The following is a 13,423-nucleotide window of genomic DNA, read 5'->3' on the forward strand; positions in this document are numbered from 1 at the left end:
CGCCGCCCACCCTTATCGGAGAAGCTGCCTTCCAAGGGCTGCACTCGGCTAGAAATAGCCCCACACGAAATTAAGTGCTCCCCCCCCCCCCTACTTTATTGTGATGAGACTTTGGCGGAAAACCTAACGATTTGTGGTTTATCTTAAAAATAATTTAAATGTCAAAAACTTCTTGCAATTATGCCATTAAGTTCAATTGCACCCACTGAAATGAGATGTTCTTGCTGTTATAGCGGACTCTTTTCTGGGAGACACTTGTCTCCGATTGCAATCTAAATGTTTAGAAATAATCATGTTTAAATTTATGATTAATACTTTAATTTATGCTGTTGCGAAGACTTCAAGGCTATTTAGTGTACCAATCACTGAATGTCCATAATAAGATAGGAAGCAGCTCGATCTAAATAATAGGCCTACCCCTATGTCCACCCTCGAATTTAAGTACATGCGGTAACAAAAATGTTCGCATTTGTATTAAAAAAAGAAACGTTCACGAGTAATATTAGAATATTCCGCTAGTTTCTACAAACAATTTTACATATGTTATTTTAACATAAAATGTTGTAGATTTATTACCGCTCTTATAGATGGGCTTCGGTCCAGGTATTTGTATTCGTCTGTCATATTTGTAGATTTGAGTGCACCACTCCTGGTCCTGTCCAATTGCTTGGTAACGCGACAGCAAAATGACAATAATACAAAATTTCTGATTTTATCAACACACTTCTTGCCACACTACCTGTTAATTTATGCATGAAAAATCGTCCTTGATTTTCCTTCCACTCAAAATTTCCCTCCGATCTCGAAAATCAAAATATCATGGCGAAACAAAATACAATGACGTAAGAAACGGGGCGTGCGAGAATGAGAACATGGCTAACCGTGTAACAAGAATGAATTTCCGGTTTGTTTGATAAAAATAGTCCCTAAGTGTCATTTCATTGATATATAGCCCAATATTTCTCCAAATAAGAAAAGCTATATTTCAAAAAATCAAAAAGTTAGAAATAAACATGGAACGAGTGTATTTTGTTTCTTTTTATGAGTCATGTATGTATAATTATTATGGAGCAAGAATACCTGACACTTCATGGTTGTGATGTGGCCACTGTATTGGGTGGTGCGCTGCGCGTGAAGTTCTGCCAGGGTCGTAGTTGAAGTCACTGTAAGTTGAGTTTTACAGTGCAAATACGAAGGTAAAGCGCTCGTATTTGTCGGTTTTTCCGATACGGTACGTTTCCTTTGTGCTCTGTTGTCCAAGTGATCGCTAATTAGCGTGTGTTTCCCAACAGTCCATTAATATACGACATTCCATTTGAAGTGAAGGTAGGTTAGTCCTGAATGTCTGAAAAGGAAAATCTAATGTATATAACTGTAAAAATGTACATGCATTAATTTCTGTAGTTAATTTGTGACCTGTGGAAATAATCTACAGCCATGCTAGTGAATGCACGGGATTGATTTTTGTGATAAAAAGATGTCGAGCTAATGAAATGCGTAGTGTACTCAGCTGTCAGAAAAATATGCTCCTTGGGATTATGGCCAGTCTTAGTTGCGGTCAGCTGATTGTGTACGCTTCTCAACTCTACAGTGTCACCTTCGGATCTTAATATTAATTGTGGGATAATTGCAGTGTTTTAATATACTATCGTTACCTAATTTAGTCACATGCAACTGTGATATGTGTATTTTTGACAATTCATGCGAATGGATATACTTAAATGTTGTTGTGATAATATGTTGGATAAGATGGTTCTTTGATATTTCTTGTGTTCTTTTTAATCTGGAATGTTATTTAAGGTTATGTTTGGATCAACAAAGGTGCTTTTACCTTCATAGGGCTATATTATGGCCAATCGTGGAGGGGCCCAAAGGCCAAATGGAGCAGCTCAAGGGAAGATTTGTCAGTTTAAACTCGTCCTTTTAGGAGAATCTGCTGTTGGCAAATCAAGTTTAGTTCTGAGGTTCGTTAAAGGGCAGTTCCATGAATACCAGGAAAGTACAATTGGAGGTGAGATATACTTTATTGCTTATTATTTTTTAAAGTAAGTTAATCGAACTATGCGTTTCTATTTTACTAAGGTGTTTTTTGTTTTGTTTTTTCAATAATTGCATGTAGCCTACATGACACAAAGGTGAAAAATTGAGTAGGCCTGGTAGATTATAAACTGAAAGGATTTATTATCAACAGGTAAAAGTTTATAATCTGTATAATTTTTTTATACAAAGTGGTTAAACTTTCCTTATAAAAGCCTTAATTTTTAAGTTAATTGTGTTCTCAGTCCTAACCTACATTCTGGAATTTATATCATTCAGTTTAATTGCTTGGTATTTTGATTTGCGCTGCTTCTGTTTTTTGTCTTTCATGCACACATTTTAAAATTTACTGTGAAATTAAAAGTTCTGAATTATTATTACTTTACAAAGAGATAGTCGATTGCTGTCCTAAGCTGCAAAATAGTTGCAAAAGATCTCTAGGTTTATTAATGGCAGGTGATGCTTGCTGTATTGCTTTATAACTTTATTATGCTTGTATTCCGTGAAAGGTAGAGGTAGACATTTACTTTGCAAATTTGGTAGCTACATAATTTGAAAGATGGTAAACAAAGTAAATTTTCCTTGGGTTAGAAATTTCCTTCCTCATTTAAAACTTGGATTGCTTCCACTTTCTGATAAGAGTTGAGGAAACAAGTTCAATTTTAATGACTACTATAAAGGAAGTAATAAGCCAGCCCCATTGTGTAGGGGTAGCATGCCTGCCTCTTGCCCAGAGGCCCCAGGTTAGATTCCTGGCCAGGTCAGATTTTTATCTTCTGGCTGATGGTTTGAGATCCTCTGAGGCTACATGATGAGGAGCTATGTGATGGTGAGATACAGCTCCAGTCTCAAATCCCAAGAATAATGGCAAAGAGGAATTGTAATGTTGAACAGTGGTCACTTAGTTGGCCAGTGGTCCCCCAGGGCCAAAGCTCCAGGGGACTTATTTATTTAAGTAAGTAATGTTTTACAGTACCAATTTAGGCTTTCACAGGTGCAGATCAAAAAATAGCAATAAAAAGCAAGTAGTTTTGTATACTGTAATCATTTTGAGGATGTTTTATTACTTTATAGAACTTTATAATAGACAACGATCACAAAGTAATACGGGTATGAACTGTCACCACTGGATGTTAGTGGTATATTTGTAGTTTCAAGAGTACCTATCCTTAAAAATATCCAGTTTGATGGTTTTAAATTACTCTAAAAGAAAATGATGTTGGTGCCTGTTGCATTTTGATTTTGGTGATGTCTTGATTGGCAAAATCCTCATTTCACTATATATGTCAGTTTGAAGTCTGCCGTGATGAGCAACAGCATAGTATTGCGAGTTTGTCTAAATTGGCATATCTGACAATACACAACACAAGTGGAATCACCTGTGATAGAAACTGATTGAAAAAGAACAATAGAATGTTAAGGATCTGTGTTGTGAGCTTTCTAAAAAGAACGTAACTAGCTGTACAAACAAGTTATTGACTTCATTATAGTTTCACTTAAGGAAATGCCTTCAAACTACTAGTGAACCAAATGCACAGTAGACTAAATATCATAGTTTGAACAATAGAAAGAATTAGCACTGTTCAAATATAAAAGTTCTGTTATCAGTTCTGCTGTAGCGATTAGTGTTGTTAATGGCAAATTTCCAATCTTCCTCTATCTAACCCCATTGCAGCTGTTCAATTCTGATCCAATCCAGGTTCTTATTATGCAGTTCTTGATAGTCCATCTGGGTCTACCTATCACATGTTCTGTCCTTCAATCTTGGCTTTAATCATCTGCTTCAATATTCTTCCTTCTCAACATATCCAAACTATCTCTGTTTTATTCCTCTCCATTCAGTCTGAAAGCTTTTCTGATTTCCATCACATCTGCCTTTTCTTTTCAATCAATCATTACGAATCACTACTGATCTGCAATGAGGTCAGTCGCCCAGGTGGCAGATTCCCTATCTGTTTTCCTAGCCTTTTCTTAAATAATCGCAAAGAAACTGGAAAATTATTCCAATCCCTAACTCCCCTTCCTATAAAAAAATATTTGCCCCAATTTGTCCTTTTGAATTCCAACTTTATCTTCATATTGTGATCTTCACTACTTTTAAAGACACCACTCAAACTTATTCGTCTACTGATGTCCTCCTACGCCATCTCTCCACTGACTGCTTGGAACATACCACTTAATTGAGCAGCTCGTCTCCTTTCTCCCAAGTCTTCCCAGCCCAAACTTTGCAACATTTTAGTAACGCTACTCTTTTGTCGGAAATCACCCAGAACAAATCGAGCTGCTTTTCTTTGGATTTTTTTCCAGTTCTTGAATCAAGTAATGCTGGTGAGGGTCCCATACACTGGAACCATACTCTAGTTGGGGTCTTACCAGAGACTTATACGCTCTCTCCTTTACATCACTACAACCCCTAAACACCCTCATAACCATGTGCAGAGATCTGCACCCTTTATTAGCAATCATATTTACGCGATTACCCCAATGAAGGTCTTTTCTTATATTAACACCTAGGTAGGCCTACTTACAATGATCCCCAAAGGGAACTTTCACCCCCATCAACGCAGTAATTAAAACTGAGAGGACTTTTCCTATTTGTGAAACTCACAACCGGACTTTTAACCCCGTGTATCATGCCATTGCCCACCGTCCATCTCGCAACACTATCGAGGTCACCTTGCAGCCGCTCACAATCTTGTAACTTAGGCTATTTATTACTCTGTACAGAATAACATCATCTACAAACAGCCTTGTCTCTGATTCCACTTCTTTACACATATCATATATATATATATATATATATATATATATTAAGGTCCAATAATACTGCCTTGAGGAATTCCCCTCTTAATTTTTAGTGTCAGATAAAGCTTCGCCTACTCTATTTCTCGGAGTTCTATTTTCTAGAAATATAGCCACCTGTTCACTCTTTTTTCTAGTCCAGTAGCACTCAGTTTTGCCAGTAGTCTTCCATGATCTACCCTATCAAATGCCTTAGATAGATCAATCGCAATGCAGTCCATTTGGCCTCCTGAATCCAGGATATCTGCTATATCTTGCTGAAATCGTACAAGCTGGGCTTCAGTGGAATAACCTTTCCTAAAACCAAACTGCCTTCTGTCAAAACAGTTATTAATTTTGCAAACATGTGTAATATATCATACTTCATTTCTATTATACTTCATGAGAATTTCATCTCACTTGCCTGGATTTTATTCTTCTGTGTTTCTGTCAAGTGTCCAGGTGCTGCGCATGGGCTGCAATAGTGGCACAACTCAAAAAAATATACATTTGGAGTTAATGCACTCTTCAGCATTGCAGATTAGTGTTCCTTCCAACAGAAACAGTGGCATATCTTGCATTTTGATATTCCGCCAACAAACGGCAGAAGTGCTGCTGTTGCATCTGTACTTCGTTGTTTACATTGGCTGCAATACTGGTGCTTCTCAGTTTGCGCCTGGAGCTCGGCAATCACGTAGCGCATTGTGTTCATCAGTAGTGACACGCAAGTTGGGCGAGTGTTGCAGAAGAATTTGTCTGTTGTCCATTAGAAATTTTACTCATTTATCTTAGGACTTATTTTTGAGAGTTGTGCCACTATTGTAGCCCACAAGCGATATGTCTGTATGGGGGCAAGAAATAATCTTGTACATCCCCTCTTTACACTTCCTTGACACTCTCTTGTTCCAAATCAACTACCTCACACTTTGGTCCCTTCTGCTGTATCCTTCTTTACTGATCTCGTCACTTCCTTTGCCAGTTTGCTTCCCAAGTACTGGTCCGTGAAACTTTCCACAATTTTAAGGTCTTGGCCCTCAGTTTTTGCAGTACCTTTCTCTTATAGTCGGCACCATTTCTCCATGCTTATATTTTCACTTCATAATTACTAATTATATTCACTCAGCATATTCAGTTGACCTTGTACTATTTCTCAAATTTGCTTCCCGCACCACACTCTCCTACAAACTTCACTTTCTCTTCCCTGTCTCCATATTTTTCCTTTGTGTCCTTCACTTTCATCCATTACTATTATGGACAACAATGGGAATAGCACACTGCCCTGTCTTCATTCAGTAACATTTCAAAACCATTCCTTCCTCCCGACAGGTATCTGGACACTGCTGCAACAATAATTGTAGATTTCTTGCACGTATTTTCCAAATCTATTCTGTTTTATGGAAATGAAGTTGGTTGTTGAACTGCAAGAAGAAATAATATAAATTAGGCTACACCAGCTAAGGTTCTTCTATTTTGATGGTAAATGAATTACCTTGTTGGAGCACTTCTAAGGAAGTTTGATTGGCTATCTGTGGCAACGGACAGGAATACTAATGTCAGACTTTGTTTGATATGATTGCATACTGCGGTCACTAAGAATTTCATTGCTTTGGGGTATAGTGTGTAGAGAGATATAAGCTTTTGTCGTGTCTGAAAACAAGGTTAAATTCTTTGAGAACTTTGCTCCCCATCTTCAGAAGAGAATCTTGTCTGTTCACTCGTAATGAAGTTTTGAATTTCAGAATGCTTTACCATTGGCTCACTGTGCACTGGCCTTACGAGTGGTAGGGAGTTATTTCTTGTTCCATCGTATGTGCATGCGAAGGAAATATCAAGGTCATTGGGGACAAATGTCATAGAAGAAATAAAAAGTGCAACGAAATACTGAAGGGGTAGAATAATAGTGTGAAGATTTTATTCTGAAGACATGGAGATAAGTTCTCTGTGAATCGTAGAGAATTTCACCTTGTTTTGACACTTACAGGTCTTGAATGCATCAATCTAACTTTTATTTAAAATGTTTACAATAGTGAACCTGCTGTATGCAGGAGCTGCAGTAATATCAAATCCAGTATAGACAATACAGGACACTTCCCGATTTACCCTTCTTAAAATAGTAGACGATTCACAAGTGGCACTTGTAATGGCTTGACCTTGCAACTGGCACCAGATTCAAATATCAGATGTTGGTATATATGGAAATGGATGGATAAATAAATGTCCTCAAAGAACGTGTTATTAAGATAACTTCACGGTTGCTAAAGCAATTCTGGATAAATGAAAGAATTATTATTTAGTAGAATATTATTTAAAAAATGAAATTAGACATGTATTCAGGATATGAAGTGCACTGTTGGTACTTGTGGAAGAGCTTGATCTTTCATTCCTGTGGGTTTTTTTTTTTACTTAACACTCCACTGGTCGTGCAAAGAAAAGTCACGTCAGTGGTTGTGCGGATCACAATTGTGATCCGTACTTTCTTTGTGATATAAGGCTCTTCTATGCTATTTATTCAATGAATGATGATGCGTTCTGAAAAGAACTTTATTTTCTGTACAATATAATATAATTATGCATGCATTTATAAAAAAATACCTGAACAATTACCGGACATTGTGATTTGTCTCTCGCACTCCCTCCATAATGTTTTTGAGGTACCTCACTGTCTGGTTCATTCAGCCATCGATTTATATTCTCAGTCCTCTATTTCGTACTTATATACCAATAATTAATATAAACTCATAAAACGGAATATGTGTATATATGCTTATGAACTGAGATTGCACACTGTAATAAGAAAAAGTCAAAAGAAGTCACGCCAGTGGTCGCATGGATCACAGTTGTGATCCACTAGAATAAATTGCTTTATAACGCAACAACCATCAGTTAAGGTTAACAGAGGGGGGTTGGGGCGCAAGGAAGGTACACAGATGCTAAAGGTCAACAGTCATACCAAAAAACTAAACGGCTGGATCAGTATTGTGATCTGCGTGACCACTGGAGTGTTAAACATTCCTGCGTCAACATTAACAGTTAGATTCTGGTAAAACATCGTATCACATTAAACACTTGTCAGTAAGTAAATACACACATAATTCATAGTTAATATCTGAGTTCGGCAATTTTCCTTTCAACTTCAAGCCTGCTATGAGAAAGAACCACAGAAACCACATGCTCTGACATTTAAATGGTCAGCTTCCATTTCCATCAAAAAGAATACATTCCTATCAGGGATGCAAATGGTGCCGGGATGCACCGGAACGGAGTCCAAAACCTATTTAGAAAGCAGGGAACGCAGTCTGAAACCCATTTCCCTTTTACTTGGCTGAAGTTTCTTTGTTTTATAATATGTAAATGTTTTAAACCGCCAGCATTATTTCAGAGGCTCGTAGTGAAGAGCTTCCATAACTAATCAGTACTGCCAACTGTATTTTTACGTATACTACTTCAGAAATCTCTGGAATGTGTGGTACTAATTATTACTTCAAACATCAAAGTGTGACAGAACCTTTAATTTTTAATTGTTTTCAATTAACAGAAAAATTGGAAAAAAAAATCTTCGTTAATGTTTTGCTATTATTAAGTTATTATTAATAATTATAATAATATTTACCAGATACTGTAGAAAATTAAGATGCATAAAAAGATAACTAATAGTGCTAGTGGTAAATGTTTCAATGAAGAAACCTTACAAAACTATTTTCAATAGGTAATCGCCCATTGAGTTAAGCTAACAAAGCACAGTAGGGTATATTCTATCATTTTGCAATGGCTGTAGTGTGCAGTTTTCTTGCCCTTCTGATTTTGCATTATGTTCAAATAAACTGAGGTATGTTGGGACATATAAATACTTGCAACTAATTTAGTAAAATTCTCTTGGTGTTTTAATTGGTCCAAAGCCCTTCTAAGCAACCTGTTACATGGTCATATTTAATTTTGTCATTTCACAAGCGAGTCTGAAACCTGCAATCCTGATTGCTACTGATGCTAGGAGACACACTCAAATTCTGAAGCCACCTCTGAATTGACCTATTTGTAGGAAAACATAACCTCCTCAGCATTTTACACATGCACTTGGAGAACAATGTATTGCAACAACTATAGAGGTATTTCACTGGTGGGGACGATTTGATCAGTGGTTCAAAACCTGTGTGGTTTCAGACAACAGTTGGGTTGTCAGGATCAGATTTTCAGTATGCAGTAGGTAATTGAAAAATGCTCCGAGAGGCGTATATGGTTACGTTTGTATTGTAGATCTAGAGAACGCATATGACAGAATACCGAGGGAAAGGATTTTAGCTAAACTGGGGGATTAAGGGTAGATTATTAAAAGGAATCAAAGGCATCTATGTTGACAATTGAGCTGCTGTGGGAATTGATGGTAGAATGAGTTAGGGATCGGAATAACTTACCAAGAGAAATGTTCAATAATTTTCCAATTTCTTTGCGATCATTTAAGAAAAGGCTAGGAAAACAACAGATAGTGAATCTGCCACCTGGGCGACTGCCCTAAGTGCAGATCAGTAGTGATTGATTCATTGATTTACTCATGGTGAAAGTTACTTTTGGGGATTAGACTAGGCTGTAATCCACCTTTTTCATAGACTACATGGATCATCTACTGAAAGGAATAAAGTGGCAGGGAGGAATTTAGTTAGGCTAAAATGCTTACATTTCCACCTTGGTCTTAATGGCAGACTGAGTTGAAAACCTGCAATTTAATATCTTGGAACTTGAAAGTGCAATGGATCCAATATGAAAATTAGCCTTTCCAAAACTAAAGTGATGTCGGTAGGGAAGACTCAGGTTGTGAATACAAAACTGGAACATGTAGAGTATTCTTCCAGGATGGTAGTATACTGAGGTTGAATCGAGGTGCAACAAAACTAATGATCATACAGTTGTGATGGAACCGTAGATTCTGTAAGCTATCTTTACACCGGACCAGCCACTGTAGCTGGGTGGACTCAGGATGTCTTACTCATAAGTTAGAAGTAAGACAGGAAAGTGGTACAAACATGTTGGAACAATAATGGCAGGATGGTACTTGTAATGAAGAGATAAAGGTTGGTTACAATCTATGGATGAAGCGGTATGCATCAAGCGACTTTGGTGGTGGGGTCATGTGAGGCGAATGGAGTATAGGTAACTTAGGAGAGTAATAGATACCAAGACGATTGTGGTCAAGCACACTAAACATGGTCAGAGGCTTGCTGGCTGAACCCTGAAAGGCATAATGAAGGTGGTGTTGAACAATAATAAATCACTAAAACAATAGTTTTGTAGTTTCCAGTACATTGTTTACCTGTGATTAGTTGGCTTTGAAGACATCTGTGATATTGTTCTAGATTGTCTGAAATCAGATTGGTTTTAACTTTACTTGAACCCTTAATTTTGTTACCAAAGTATTTTGTATTCAGATAATTTTTGGGGTTTTATGCAGTTTTTTAAGGAGTTTTAGTTCTTTGGACATTATTCTGTTCAGGGAGTCTTTCATCTGGAAGAATATCTGGTGTCACACAAATATACTCGTCTGATGTATCCTCGGCCTGTCTTTTTTGCTTGCATAGACTACCCATTTTGAAAACGAGTGGTAGCATTTGAGGTTTTATTATTTGAGAGATCCTTGCTTGGTACTGATTTTTGCTTTAATATGAGGAGAAAAATGAAAGTGTGAAAATGTTATTGATAGTTATGTTTTGAGGAATATTTACAAAAAAATTGGACAGGAATTTATAAAACTCTAGGCTGTACAATTGGGGAGTCCTGAAGTTGCTGACTGGAGATGATCTGAACAGAATCTTATAGTTCTTATATAAGCGTAATATCCCTTCTTGTACACTTTTTAAAGTCCCTTGTCTGACATTTCAAAACCCACAGATCACATCTGTGACTGTTGTACTATAAAATAAGCATATTATATTTTAAGTCAGTTATGAGTCGTGTAGTTTAAAAATCTTATGTCACTGGAAGAATATATATGTAAACACATCTACTTGTCGTGAGGGACACTAAAAAAAGACTGAATTCTTGTGTATTTCGTAATATATCTCGGCATATCTTTTCTCACGTTCAGAGGAGATATAAAATATGAATCAGACTGATTTTAACTTCGTCCAAATGCGTAACTGACACAGCATACTGATCAGTTATAAAGTATAACAATTAAATAGTTTACATTAATTTAGCTCGAAAGCTATCACAGCATTGTCACAATCTCATTTGCTGTAATTGTTGTGATATTCAACTTTGAATCCTACCAGTAAATCCTCTACAAATGTGTACCAGTTCTTGCTCATCCGACAACATTTCTTAAACTAAAGGACAGTATCTGATCCTCTCTATTTAAAAAGGCTAAATATCTCAAACTTCAGGGATCCATACCATTGGGAGAATTTGGTGTTGTAATCTGCAGTTCAATCTCTACTGATCTGCAATTAGGGCAGTCGTCCAGGTGGCAGATTCTCTATCTGTTCTTTTCCTAGCCTTTTCTTTAATGAATGCAAAGAAATTGGAAATTTATTGAACATCTCTCTTGGTAAGTTATTCCACTCTCGAACTCCCCTTCCCATAAACGAATATTTGCCCCAATTTGTCCTCTTGATTTATCTTCATATTGTGATCTTTCCTATTTTAAAGACACCATTCAAACTTATTCGTCTACTGATGTCATTCCACGCCATCTCTCCACAGACATCTTGGAGCATACCACTTATTTTTTGCATACAAATTTTTATTTTTCACCTATTCATGGGTGGAATAGAAAAATAAAAAAATAATTGTACACAAATTATAGCAAATTTCAATAGGTGTCTAAACATGAGAATGGTTATTACATGTAATAAAATAAAAAGCATGCCACTTAGTCAAGCAGACTTCGCAACATTTTTGTAACGCTACTCTTGTCGGAAATCACCCAGAACAAATCTAGCTGCTTTTCTTTGGATTTTTTCCAGTTCTTTAATCAAGTAATCCTGGTGAGGGTGTCATACACTGTAACCGTACTCTAGTTGGGGTCTTACCAGAGACTTGCATGCCCTCTCCTTTACATCCTTACTACAACCCTTAAGTACCCTCATAACCATGTGCAGAGATCTGTACCCTTTATTTACAAAATAATTTATGTGATTACCCCAATGAAGATCTTTCGTTATATTAACACTTCCTCTAAAGCATTACTTTGTCAATTTATATATTTTTCATCTAAATTTTCATCTCAATTCATATATTTTTCATCTAAATGTGGCTGAAGATGTTGATAATATACGAAACATGTACCACTTTTAACCATTAAAAATTGCCTTAAGCAATCATTGTATCGACTAGGTGGAAAATAAATAAATACTTAATTGTGAATATATTAACACCTAGATACTTACAATGATCTCCAAAATGAACTTTCACCCCATCAACACAATAATTAAAACTGAGAGGACTTTTCTTATTTGTGAAATACACAGCTTGACTTTTAACCCCGTGTATCATCATACCATTGCCTACTGTCCATCTCACAACATTATCGAGGTCATTTTGCAGTTGCTAACAATCTTGTAACTTATTTATTACTCTATAGAGAATAACATTGTCCACAAAAATCCTTATATCTAATTCCACTTCTTTACACATATCATTGGTACTGTTCATATGTAGCTTGTTTCTCTTTTTGAACCAGTATAGATTGGTTTGATCATTGTTTTCAAGTCTGACGGCTGGGTCAGCATTAACGGCTAGGAATCGTTGATGTCGCTGAACTAGCAAAATCAGTAATGTATTCTGGATATCTTGTAGGCCAGATGGGGAGGATGCTCATGCATCTATAGTCTGAATTTTAATGCTGTCATGTATTACTCGTACACTTTTTAGTGATAGATTTGTGTACGGGGATGAGAAGTAAGTCCTCCCTGTTCCGGTAATACTGCCAACTGAATGGAAATGAAATCTGAATTGAATCGATAATATGATCGATCGATATGAATTTTCTAAACCTTTATCTTAAGCCAACAACTGTCACACACGCATCATATAACATTTCTCAATGCAAATCTTGTTCCTAGCATGAATTCTATAGTTTGGCTTTGCTGTGTAAACAGTACTAGTACGTAAAGTATACGCCAGATATCGCACAGCGATGCATAAGCGATTCGTAGTTTGTGTTTCAAAGGTTGCCAATACGAATCTCGAAGATTGCCAAGGTTGACTGATTCAGCACTAGGGTGTCCATGTATCACTAAAAAGTGTGCGAGTAATAAATGGTTGGCAAATGCAGATTGTTTTGAGTGCTCAAATGGTTCTGTGTGCCTCATTGTGAAATTTTGACTGGTTCGCGTAGTGTAGAATTTGGAACATTCGGTGTAGCGTATCTGCATTTGTAATCGCTAGGCAAATTACTTTGGTATGTCTATATGCTGGATTTTATGTCTAGAAGTGTTATGTTCATTGTTCTGAATGCTGGTTTGAAATAGCAAAAGAAAGTACTCAAACAACACTTTAACATAAAACAGTCTAAATTTGCCAAACATACTAGACACGGTGCAAATACTCAGGTATAGACGCAAACAGTACTATACTGGAATTCTAACAATGCCAAGTTCCAGTGACTGGCCACAGA

At 36.7% G+C, this 13,423-nt stretch overlaps 1 protein-coding gene across 5 annotated transcripts in view; it reads left to right on the top strand.

Annotated features, from left to right (window-relative positions):
• Positions 1-1,046: 1,046 nt before the first annotated feature.
• Rab5 (RAS oncogene family member Rab5) overlaps positions 1,047-13,423 on the top strand; it is a 119,982-nt gene continuing 107,605 nt past the window's right edge. Inside the window, exons 1-2 of one of the 5 annotated variants that reach the window (XM_067151847.2) lie at positions 1,047-1,196; positions 1,840-2,011. In XM_067151847.2, the coding sequence (XP_067007948.1) occupies positions 1,849-2,011 (163 nt within the window). In that variant the 5' untranslated portion in view covers positions 1,047-1,196; positions 1,840-1,848. Of the gene's footprint in view, positions 1,327-1,379; positions 1,619-1,800; positions 2,012-13,423 lie in introns of those variants that run through there. The other 4 variants (XM_067151846.2, XM_067151844.2, XM_067151848.2 and 1 more) reach the window with 4 other exon arrangements.

This window comes from Anabrus simplex, chromosome 7 (genome assembly GCF_040414725.1).
Source record: "Anabrus simplex isolate iqAnaSimp1 chromosome 7, ASM4041472v1, whole genome shotgun sequence".
NCBI lineage: Eukaryota > Metazoa > Arthropoda > Insecta > Orthoptera > Tettigoniidae > Anabrus > Anabrus simplex.